Source organism: Podarcis melisellensis (assembly GCF_964234715.1).
Source record: "Podarcis melisellensis genome assembly, chromosome: 13".
In the NCBI taxonomy this organism is placed as follows: domain Eukaryota; kingdom Metazoa; phylum Chordata; class Lepidosauria; order Squamata; family Lacertidae; genus Podarcis; species Podarcis melisellensis.
This window is the reverse complement of record NC_138545.1, coordinates 53,341,204-53,353,893: the sequence shown is the minus strand read 5'-3', so window position 1 is coordinate 53,353,893 and position 12,690 is coordinate 53,341,204. Positions and strand designations below refer to the sequence as shown.

The 12,690-nt window shown below is 40.0% G+C and overlaps 1 protein-coding gene and 1 long non-coding RNA gene across 10 annotated transcripts in view; one reads left to right on the top strand and one right to left on the bottom strand.

Annotated features, from left to right (window-relative positions):
* Positions 1–2,268: 2,268 nt before the first annotated feature.
* On the top strand, positions 2,269–8,770 carry LOC309355239. Its single transcript, XR_014162469.1, has 2 exons — positions 2,269–4,434; positions 5,761–8,770. It is a non-coding gene; the product is annotated as an uncharacterized lncRNA (long non-coding RNA).
* PTPN3 (protein tyrosine phosphatase non-receptor type 3) overlaps positions 7,682–12,690 on the bottom strand; it is a 98,533-nt gene continuing 93,524 nt past the window's right edge. For all 9 annotated transcript variants that reach the window (XM_081885827.1, XM_081885826.1, XM_081885830.1 and 6 more), the window contains 2 exons: positions 10,597–10,732; positions 7,682–9,497 (listed from right to left, as the gene is read on the bottom strand). In XM_081885827.1, coding sequence (XP_081741953.1) covers positions 9,420–9,497; positions 10,597–10,732 — 214 coding nt within the window. In that variant the 3' untranslated portion in view covers positions 7,682–9,419. The remainder of the gene's footprint in view (positions 9,498–10,596; positions 10,733–12,690) is intronic.

The window sequence follows — 12,690 nt, the reverse complement described above, 5'->3', positions numbered from 1 at the left end:
AGTCATGCTGGCCACGTGACCTGGAAAAACTCTGCGGAGCAGACAAATGGTGGCTCCCTTGGCCTGTAAAGCAAGATGAGCCCACAATCCCAGAGTTGTTTGCGACTGGACTTAACTATCAGGGGTCCTTTTACTTTTACCTACCCCCAAATAAATGTCCAAAGTGTAACTTAGTGAAGGTACTGAGGATTCATTGCCATGGGGGCACAGTTTTTATATTACAAACAAATTTAAAGACTAATATATATTTGTCAACCATGGTTTAACAGGATAAACATGTTTACACCTGTATAAGAGGCATGCTTTCATCATGTCACCCCAAATCAAGTCATGGAAAATATAGATTGTGAAGATATTGAATTTACACTGTTATAGATTTCCAACTCCACCACAGAACTATAGTTTGGTGGCAGAAATGATCAATGATGTAAAGCAGGGCACAAGCTGCAGCTGAGTTAAATTTCAACCACAAACCTTTACAAATGAACGGCTTTCTCCAGGATCTGAAATTTGGTGCTTGTGACCTTTTGCATCATTTCAAATTTACAATGCATTTATCAGTGGGTTGCTTGTGTATTCATGATTCAGTATTCAGGTTATGTAACCTATTTATATAACATGGTAGGATTTGCTAGGTGAATGGAATTTTAACTGAAGCTGTGGTGTGAATTAAGTATATGTAAGATACTAAAATTAAATCCAAGATCCCAATTCAGATACTTGCTTGGGCCAATAGGAAAAGATAAAGACAAGAATTTGGCCACGCTTGGAACATGGCATCTCTTTTTTAAAAAAAACCCCACACAATAACATCGACAACAAAGGAACACACTCATATAAATCAGGTACATGAACTTGTACAGAAAAGTTAGGGAAACTTGGACTCTTAAATACTGTTTGTTTGTGTGATGCACCTGGATCTATAGATGATGTTCAGGGTAAACCAAGACAAGTGAAGCAGAATCAAATTTCATAAAATTCACTGAAAACCTTCCGCTATTTATCAACCATCTGGCCATCTGGGTATGTTTTTTAGAACTCTCCCAAAAGGTTTGTAGGGGGAGAGAACTCCACATTATGAGCACTGCGAGCACCACCTTTCCACCCTCGCTGCTGGAATCTGGCATACAGACGTCAGCAGGAAAACATTGCAGTCCCTGGTGGCGCTATGCTGCTGAACTCAAAGTCAACTGATGACAAAGGGACATCACAAGAAGACTCCATCATGGAACTGGTGGACTAGACTGTTTAAGCAAAACTGATTCTATTCACCTCAATCTAAAAGGGGGGCTGTAGCCTTCTCTCCTTGTAGATGAGAAATTAGTGTAGTTAGAAAAATAGTACTCACCTATAGCTGCAGTTGAGGTTTGGACATACTATTCTTATTAGGGATATGCTTGGTTAATCAAATTGCAAGTGTTTAACCGACGGCAAGGCTGCCCCTGTTTAACTGGACAGCTCTGCTTTTCAAAACCATCAGTAAAATACAAAAGTGTTAATTCAGAGTGCCTCTAGACAGTCACTATTTTGCAGGTGTTCATGTGCACACTGTAAATTTAGGTTGTGGAATTTTTAAAAGTTGACTGTTGCCCTACTACAACAAATCTTACTTTAAAAAAGAATCAGTCTTTTTGCAATTTAGAAAGTGATGCGGAAATGCATTGAAAAATAGGGTATGAATGAATGAATGAATGAATGAATGATAAATGGGAAGACACAAACATCCCGTAAACAAATTAGGATTGAAGCACAACTATTGATGGGTCTGCCAAAGAGCCCTACATATAAGATTTTGCACCATAGTGTTAGAAGTATGCCATCTTATTTTCTGGTTGCTATTCTTTGATATTGTATAGTTTTCTTTGTTGAACAGGCCTGAAGCTAAATCCTAACTTTCAAACAAACAAAAAAAGATGCATTGCAGAGCAGGAAACTTATTCAAAGATGCTTATACTTCGGTCCTTAGAACAGTGTCAGTTTTTCTTCCTTGGTGTTGACTGCCAATCCATACTCCATAAGAACTCCACATTGACTGCAGATGTGTGTCTGTACTATTTCTCCTGCTTTCAGAGATACATTGGATAGGGGACTGTACAGTTTCATAAAATAGATTATAGCCTTACATTTTCAAGGAAGATACAGGTGAAACTCAGAAAATTAGATTATCGTGGAAAAGTTCATTTATTTAAGTAATTCAACTTAAAAGGTGTAACCTGCTTTATTGAACATCCCTCCGGAGCTGGCAGGAAGGTTATACAGCCTCAGTTGTTACCCCACACGCAAGCATTTGCACATCACTTTCCTTACTGTAAAAAGCCTAATGGAGGTGGAGATAGGTAGGTTTGTTGTGTAAGAATGGCAAATCCACTGTCATTTCACAACCTGGATTTTCCAGTATGCTATGCAAAACAGAAGTACAGTGGTACCTCTGGTTGCGAACGGGATCCTCGCAACCTGAACAGAACGCAACCTGCGTCTGCGCGTGCGTGAGCGGCAAAACCCGGAAGTAACCCTTTCCAGTACTTCTGGGTTGCCACGGGATGCAACCTGTGAAGACGTAAGCCCCAGCATCCAAAATGACCCCCAGGCTGCACACATGGTCCTTCAGGGGCAGTTATCCCATTCAGGATCAGGGAGTCCTCCACACCTGCCCACCTCGCCCCCCCAAAATAGTACTTTTGTCTTGTCAGGATTCAACCTCAATCTGTTAACTACCATCCATCCTCCAACTGCCTCCAGACATTCAGACAGGATCTTTACCGCTTTCACTGGAGAGGTAGAGCTGGGTATCATCTGCATACTGATGAACACCCAGCCCAAACCCCCTGACAATCTCTCCCAGCGGATTCATGTAGATGTTAAAAAGCATGGGGGAGAGGATGGAACCCTGAGGCACCCCACAAGTGAGAGCCCAGGGGTCTGAACACTCATCCCCACTTTCTGAACACGGCCCAGGAGGAAGGAGCGGAACCACTGTATAACACTGCCCCCAGCTCCTCTACAGTCCAGAAGGGTGTTATGGTTGATGGTGTCAAATGCCGCTGAGAGATCCAGCAGAACTAGGAAACAGCTCTCACCTTTGTCACTAGCCAGCCAGAGATCATCGACCAGTGCGACCAAAGCAGTTTCAGTCCCATAATGAGGCCTGAATCCTGATTTGAAGGGATCCAAATGGTCCGCATCCTCCAGGCATGCCTGGAGTTGTTCAGCAACCAGCTGTTCAATCACCTTGCCCAAGAATGAAAGATTTGAGACTGGGCGATAGCTGGCCGGATCTTAAGATGTTTTTTTAAGAAGCGGTTTAATAACTGCCTCTTTCAGCAGGTCTGGGAAGGCTCCCTCACAGAGAAGCATTCACCACCCCACAGAGCCCATCACCCAGCCCTTCCCAGCTAGCTTTTATAAGCCAGGATGGGCAAGGATCAAGGAGAGAGGTGGCTGGTTTCATTCGTCCAAGCAGCCTGTCCACATCCTCGGAGGTAACAGATTGGAATTGACTTGTTGCAATTCAGGACTCAGGACTCAGGATTCTATTGCACATGCGTGAACAATGCATTTTTAAAAAAGGTGCCACCACCCATTTCACCTAAAAGCAAAAACAGAGGCCGGGGTTTGTCAGAGAGAAAAGCCATTTTAATCTATTCTACTGGAGGGAATTTCTGCATTTTTATGCTTTTTCTTTTTTGCTTTTGGCCCTGCCCATCAATGGAATGTGGCCCTCCAGAAGTTTACCATATCTGAATCTGTTCCTGGGGCCCAAAAAAGGTTCCCCCGGAACTAGTTACAAACAAGCAAACCTGTTTCTTTCCATCTAACTCTTTCTCTGCACATCCAAGGATACTACGCAAGAATGCTTACTTGCAGACAAAGCCTATATCTGAAAACAGAATAGATGAGCAGGAGTGTGGACTGGGTGACCAGAAGTTTCCAGAAGCAGGGGCTGATCCTAGGCAAAAGAATGTTTCTCTCCATGAAATAGAAAGCAAATGTCTATGCTGCTTGATTGAAGGTGATAAATGCTGACAATATATGCCGTGCTTAAGTTTGATATTAGAAATTAGTTATTCCCTTAGGTTGGTGGTGGTAGTGGTAATACACTTATACTGCAACTGAAAACGTAAAATGGTTTATTTTAAATAATGGATTTTTATCTATACCACTGCTACTTAGCATTTTCAAGCCTCATTTCACAATGCAGTTGAGAGTGCATTGTGTGATGGATCCCTTTTCATTAGAGATGCTAATTATCAAGTTTCTATGTTGACACTTCTGACATATCGGAGATAAGCACTCAGCATATTTGTTATGCAAGGAGATTTTGTACTATATCTATGCCTCTCATCACCACATGGCAATGCAAGCATTTAATTATGTCTCTGAAATGGAGAGAAAGGGAGGGGGAGAGGATTTGGTCATTGGGGATGTTTCCTGCAGGTTGATGGTAGCAAAATTATTTCCAAAGTGGACTACAGGTTGAATATTGGAACCCGAGGTCCTCCTTTGAGGACTGCAGTTTCATAACATGTTCCGAAGCACATTTAGCAATACAGTTTTCAATTAGTTTAGGGAATCCAGGCATTAAAATTAGTCCTGTCATACTGTTTCAAAAACGTTTAGTTCAACAATCACCCATGCTTTAATCAATTGATGAAAATGAAAAGCTTGAGAAAGATGTCATTTGAGCTACTGAGGGAATCATACAAACTTACAATTTAAAAACAAATGCTATAGCTCCTTTCAGAAAGAAACTCTGTCAGCAATATTTTCATTCTCTGTTCCCTATGGAATAGGCACACTGGCTCAGAAAGTAAACAAGCGCACCTCTTACTAGCAGCCCCATCAATTAAAACTTTTCCTTTGTCATCATGATCCCTAAAACTTGAACCCAACACTGCCCAAAGGAAGACCCAGATGAGGAACAGATACAGGTGCCTTCAGCACCTCCTCCCAGGCTGAAGACAAAAGCAGGGAAGTGGACTGGCTGTGTGAATCAAGCATGGCAATCCAGCAATCTTGAGCAAATTTCCACTGATTTCTAATAAATCTGAGTAACCAGCAAACATCACACTGATCAGGCTGTTGAACCTTTGCTAGAACAAAAGTTGCAATAGTTGTTCCTATCTGTACTCAAATTAGAGACCAAAAGTGGTATTTTGATGGTGCTACCTGAAAATTATCAAATTCATTGAAAACTTGTAAGTTACTGAGTTTGAAATATTTCTGTGAAAAATCTTATCCAATGGGAACATCCATATTTTATCCTAGGATTCATTAAATGCGATTTAGGATTTATAAAAGAAAATACTTTTATCCTAGGATAAAGATGGGTATCGGTTAGGGTTATAGGGTTAGGGTTGGAGTTGGTTAGGGATTGGGTTAGGGTTAGGGTGAGGTTTAGGATTAGGATTAGGGTAAAGGTTAGGGTTATGTTAGGGTTAGGGCTGGGGTTCAGATTATGTTTAGGTTTAGAGTTGGATTAGGGTTAGGGCTAAGGTTGGGTTAGGGCTAGTGTTGGAGTTGGAGTTGGGGTTAGGGATGCAATTAAGGTTAGGGTTAAGGTTGGGGTCAATGTTAGTGTTAGGGCTGGGGTTAAATTTAGGGTTAGGGTTGGAGTTAGGATTAGAGCTGGAGTTAGGGTTAGGGTAAAGGTGAGGATTAAGGTTAAGGTGAGAGTTAGGGTTAGGATACAGTTAAGGTTGGGGTTAAGGGTTAGGTTAATGTTAGGGTTAGGGCTGGAGTTAAGATTAGGATTAGGGCTAGGGTTGGAGTTAGGGATAGGGTTATGGTCAATGTTAGCACAGGAAGCAAAGATTTCCAATAAAGAAGTGCAAACACATGTAATAATAAGTAATACACTGCTGTAATCCAGTTTTCCATAAGTTCGCCATAGAGATAAATAGCCAAACATATGTAATGCTGTATGAGCTTTTGCAAATATGTAGGAGGAGGAAGGCTGCTTGCATTCATTCTGACCTGGATCTCACATTAAATACAGGGTCGCTTCTGGTTGATGCCATAGCTCATCTTGGCAAGTTTTTGACGTATAGTTTTCAGTTTGAACAGCCTGAGGACAGAGTATCCTTGGGGATATAAACAAGTGTGCTTGGCCCATACTTATACTGGCTGATTAAAGCTGATTTTTAACTTGGCCATGTAAATCCTCATAGTTTCTTAGCTTGGGTTTTCTTTAAATAAAAACTAATAAAAGAACCTGCCTTGTGGCTTCACTGGATAGAAGAGGTAATTAGTACCTTGTTGCTGGAAGATTTAATTCTGTCTGCATTGCAGATGATTGTGACAAGGTCCATGTTAAAGAAACCCCCCTTAGATGCTGCCAATTTCACCAATTAGTAAGCAGTTTTAAACATACAAATCTTGGATAAACTATTGCAACATATGGTGACCTTGCAAGTCCACAGTTGTTAGTTGGCTCCCAGTTTATTTCCAGGCTCTGTGCAAGTTGCTGGTTCTTCAATTTAAAGCCCTAAATGAATTGGGACCTGTGTATCTAAATAGCTGTCTGCTTTCCACAGGCACAGGATTGGGCCTACTCATTAAAGGTAAAGGGACCCCTGACCATTAGGTCCAGTCGTGACCGACTCTGGGGTTGTGGTGCTCATCTCGCTTTATTGGCCGAGGAAGCCGGCGTTTGTCCACAGACAGCTTCCGGGTCATGTGGCCAGCATGACTAAGCCACTTCTGGCGAACCAGAGCAGCGCACGGAAACGCCGTTTACCTTCCCACTGGAGTGGTACCTATTTATTTACTTGCACTTTGACGTGCTTTCAAACTGCTAGGTTGGCAGGAGCAGGGACCAAGCAACGGGAGCTCACCCTGTCTTGGGGATTTGAACCACCGACCTTCTGATTGGCAAGTCCTAGGCTCTGTGGTTTAACCAACAGCGCCACCCGTGTCCCTTGGGCCTACTCATTAGGAGTGTCCAAATTATGGCATTTGCTGACCTGGGAGATTTGTCTAGCTACCTCTTTGAGCGTGCTCAGAGGGCAGATGGTCATTTGCTCTGGATTCCAATTGTTGTGATTTTTTGTTTAATTTTCATGCTGTTGTCTCACAATTGCTTTTCAATACAGCTTTATGACACTTGGCTATAAACTGCTCTGAGGACCTCATCCAAGTGCAAGACACACAACAGAAATAATTTTATGAATGAGCAAGCAGGGGGTTTGCAGTACCCTAAGGTATAATTCACCAATAAAAAAATGTACCTTGAAAACAAGGAATACTCCAGATGGAGAAGTCAAAGCTTTCTGGCTTGTAGAATATTTGTATGATTTTCTATGCTATTAACTGATCATTCATATTCAACTTGAAATTACCATGTGAGATAATCAGAATGAATTTAAACTTGTTAGTCAACTCATTTTGGGTATGAATCTGCATGTATGATGAAGATGATCACCTCAGAAGCTGAGAACCCAATGAGGGTCACCGTATCACATTCACTGTGAAACCTTTTGATTCCAGACTGAAAAAAGGAGAGAAGAAAAAGAACCTCTTGGGAAAACTACAACAATACATTTGTAATTCAATTCGCACTGCTACATTTGTAATTAAAGAGAAAAAATAGGTTTTAATATAAACATATACACAAAGTTTCTCAAATTTCTAGATGATTTTTCTCAGAACCAGCCTTTATATACATAATTTTAGTCCATGATGATATATTCCATATGTTCTTTTAATTTAATTTATACACTTATTGACAAAGACAAATTCTTAAATACCATACAGTGATGGTTTATTCCAATTCTCTCCCTTGAAATGAAACTGAGACCAGTGTACCTTAAAGCAAATTACCAAAATAGAACTCATTCATACTTTACATACATTGTGATACATCCAGGTTTTTTCAACATTTCACTCACATCACATAACAAAATCAATTCATATAATACCTTTGTAGAGCAATTGCTGCTCCTTAGCCACTCACACCATTGCTGATTCTCATGCTCTCATCATACAAATGTTCGTATCCACACACAGAAACCTCAAATGCTATATGTGTAATAAATTAATTAAGGCTGCAGCCCTAAACACACTCACTAGGGAGTAAGTGCCTTTGAAGACAGCGGAACTTCTGAGAAGCATGCACAGGGTTGCTTTATAAGCTTCTTACACTTTTCAAGCCATGGCTCTTCTTTGTGGACAAGTCTATAGATTTTTCAGCATTCTAGATAAATAGATTTTGTTTGTTTGTTTTTTGTAGTATTCCTGCTGCTGCATGACAGCCTGTTTTTCCTTGTATATCCACATGTAGGCCAAATTTCATAGATACTTCAAAATGCAAGCAGAAGTGATCCCGCAACTGAGGAGGGGTCCATCCGCAAGATCTGACCAAGCCATACGATATATGCATCCATGTGTTACTTGAGAGCTGAACACAATGGGATGGCTTAGCAATAGCAATGATGTTGCTAAAGCAATGGAAGACTTGGCCCATGATTAGGGCAGAACAAAGTTTTATCTGATGGACAATGAACTAAGTGTTTTAGCATCTGAACATCTATGCCCTTTACATTTTAGCAGCAACAGTATATTTATGTCAGCAGTAGATAGTCTTCCAGCACCTGATTAAAATGTTTACATGAACAGTAAAAGATACTTTGCTATCTGTATCTGAAGAACAACAGATTTTGAAACAGAGGAGCAGATCAAACAAACTGAATTTAAAAGCACCACCCATTTCAGAACAAACATGTGGAAGAAATAACAAGATAAAAAGCAATACAGACACAAGGAGCACATAAAAATAGCCAGTGGAAGACATATTGTATCCTCTTTCACATACAGTTGCCCCACTGCCTTTTCTGCATAACACATGATCTCTGCCTGCTTTAAATATGCTTATCAGTAATGCAGATAGATTTACAGAGGTTACAGTGCCGTTGCTCCAGCCCTTGGTATTTCATTTCATAAATATGCCTGAGCAAAGTAATATTGCCAACGTTAACTGGTATTGGGATGATTCAGTCCAATTTTGTGGGAGTTGTGGAATACGCAACTCTTAGGTGATGAAGGCACTTGGCTCTTCAAATAATTGGATTGCTTTTCCATTGATATTGCTGGTTGGTCTTTTTCAGTTCACAATGGAGAGCACTGGAATCTTCTAATGAAAAATGTTTTAAGGCAATAAAAGGTGCATACAGCGAGTACATCAAGATTTTCTTTTCTTGTTTTCTGTGTGCGTACATTCCACATTACATGCCTTTACAAATTTACCTGATTCATAAGTAGATTACATGGTTCAGTAATTTCCTACAGAATTTTAAAGTGCCACGGTACAAACTTGCTTTCTCTTCCCCAAAGCCTTGGCGAGCTCTGCCATAATCTACCACCACAAACCACTTGGGCTTGACATGTGTCTTTAGAAAGATGATCTCCATTTCTTCACATTTATGCTAACTGGAATCCAGCGGGTGTACTAGTCCTTCTTTATAAACATGAAGAATAGCTTCACAGACAAATTTGTACTGACTCTGCATAACATACACACACAAAAAGGGAAAAGGTTAAAAATAACCTAAGCTATCTTTCATTTATATAATATCAGTACAATGTTCAGCTTACAATGCCATCATTTTCATACACTGAAGTTAACACCAGCATTGCCTTTAAGACCCAGATGGATAGCATGCCCAGGGGGCAGGGAGAGATCAGCATTAGGTTCTTCAGGTGATTTAAATCCATCTTTGAAGAGCTGAGATAGGCAGCAGAGACAGGAAACAGAGATAAACCAGCAGAATAGAGAAGGACACACAAATCAAAATGTGTTTATCTAGGCCAAATGAAATCTATAGTGCACAGGAAACCACTGTTTCAATTCAGGTCTCGGTGAATACAACAGGATTTCTTGAATAGTTCTAATTCATGCTGGAATCTCGCTCTGAAAGTATTTTGTTGAAGCATGGCAACTTTAGAGGCAATTAAGTGTTCTTCAGTAGAGACAGAATCACTATGTACAATGACTGGCAGAATCCGAGACCAGGGAGAAGAATCGGTAGAAGAAGGTTGGAAGAAGTTTAAAGACTATCTACAGAAACATTGCAAAATTAAGGAATGTTACAAGGATGCTGGAATGAAGTTATGTGGTTTTAGCAGTAATGTTATAAAGGAGTATGTAAAAATGGGTTGTCAACAGGTGAGAATGCAAAGTTACAACATATTAAGATAAATGATTAAGATAAAAACAAAGATGGAAAGGATTTGCTGAATTAACTAATTGAACTAGAATACAAAAAAGGGAGGTGTGAGGAGGTCAAGGAAACAAGTAAATGAAAGATAAGCTATGGAAAAATTGATTTGTTTTTAATTTTTTAATTTTTCAGTTTTTTTATTTTTTTGCTTTATTACTTTTTTCTTATGTTTGTAATTTCTTGAAATTTTAATAAATATTATTATAAAAAAAAACCCAGAATCACTATGTACAAGGGATGCTGCAGCAATGAACTTCCTGCATCAGCTTGAGGGCAGGACTAGATGACCACTGAGGACCCTTTGAACATGACAATTATATGATTTCAATATACTGAAATTGGGTCAAACACATTGAAAATAGCTCCTGTACTTTTTACTTACTGATGTTTGCACCATCATAGCACGATGGTCTCGCATCTTTCGTACAATATCCAGTGGATAAACAGGTTGGCTTTTTTCAATTAAGCACAGAGCTGTTTCCATAGCAACCAATACTCCAGTCCGGCCTATTCCAGCACTGCAAGAGGTAAGCAACAAGACTGCATTTTTTTAAAGCAACAAGAACTAAAGCATATGTTTTGTCCTGAATTCATATTAAAATTATGGCTTTTTAAAAAATACTGAAAATCTCTTGAAAACATTAGGAATGCTGAATACAACAGAACACTTAAAAATCACTTCAGCAACATGTTCTTTGCAAATTTGTAAGAAAAACATTTCACAGAAAAATGGAGAAAACAAGTAAGTTTTGGTAATCAATGCTTAAAAATGTAATTTAATTTAATTCAAGCTAGGAGTTTTGCTCCCCCTCCCCGAAGTAACAGGATATCACAAAGAAAAATTCAATGGTCATAGATGCCCTATTGGGGGAGGGGGGGCAAAAGGAATTCTCTCCTCACAGTTAACAGACTGAGAGCAGGCCAGAATATGACATGCTCCTCCCTTACCCAAGGCAAGCTTCCTCCACCCACCATAACAGTGGTTAAAGAATACACTGGCATCAAAATCAATGATAGTTAAAAATAATCAGGTACACTGCTCAATCAGAAATTCCAGCCAGCTTCAAATCCTGGTTTCAAATAATTATAAACAGCAAACTTAGACAACTATGATTAAAATCATATTGGCATATATATTTAAGTATGGTTTAGAAAAGCAAGAATGTGCTCTATGCAACCAGAGAAGAGATTGTGCATATTGCAAATGAGATGTCTATGAGTGCACAATAAGGAATTGTGTGCTGCCACACAGAAGAGCAGCCCTGCTGGATCAGAGGAAGGGTCAATATAGTCCAGCATACTGTTTCTCACAGAGGCCCACCAGATACCTCTGAGAAGTCCACATGAGGGACATCAAGGCAATAACGCACTTGGTATTCAGTGACCTCTGAAACTGGAGGTTCCATAGAATCAGAGTTGCCAGGAACCATGGAGGTAATCTAGTCCAGCCTCCTAAAATGGAGGATGACAGATGACAGTCCAACCTCTGCTAAAACATCTCCAAGCAAAGCAAAGGCCACCTATTAGGCAAGCAGAATGTTCCACTGTTAAATAGCTCTTAGAATCAGTAAGTTTCTCCTAACATTCAGCCAAATATGCTTCCCAGCACTTTCCATTCATAGGTTCTAGGCCTGTCTTCTGGAACAGTTTTGCTCCATCTTCTGCATAACAACCCCTCAGATATCATGTCCCTCCTCCATCTTCTCTTATCCAGGCTAAACATCCAGCTCTTTCAACTATTAGTACTTAGTTTTCAGACTTCTTGCCATCTCCGTCACCTTCCTCCAGACATACTATTGTTTGTTGATGCCCATCTTAAAATGTGGTGCCCCAAATTGGTCACAGTACTCCAGATGTGGCCTAAACAGCACAGAATAGAGTGGAACTGTCACTTTTCCTTCTGGGTTCCAACCACTTTTAACTTCATAATATAACTACATTACTGGTATGTATCTTCTTTGAATTTTTCTACTCTTAAAGCTAGTTAAGCTAGTGGCCATCACCACATCATATGGCACAGAATTCTATGAATCAACTAATTGCCAGGTGAAGAAGTACCTCCTTTTGTCTGTCCTGAATATTCTGCCAATCTGTTTCACTGCATGACCCCAAGTTGTAATATGAGAGAGGAATAAATTAATAAGTCTTTGAATGACTACTAGACATGGTGATTATACGGAATCTTCAGGTTTAGAGAAAATATGCCATTGAGTGCCAGCTACTGAGTTACGTCTTCATGCCTTGTTTGTGGGCCACCACTAGGAAACAGATGCTGAACTAGAAGGACCCTTTATCTGATCCAGTGGGATTCCTATAAGTTCTATTTTTAAAAAAGAAAACAATAACAATAAACCCCACCCCACATAAAATCACGCAACCAAGTTGCATTTACAACCAGTCACATTTAAGCTATGTTTTCTGTCTTTTGGGAAAGTCCACTGAAAGAAATAAGCACTTCAAATACATCTGAACAGTC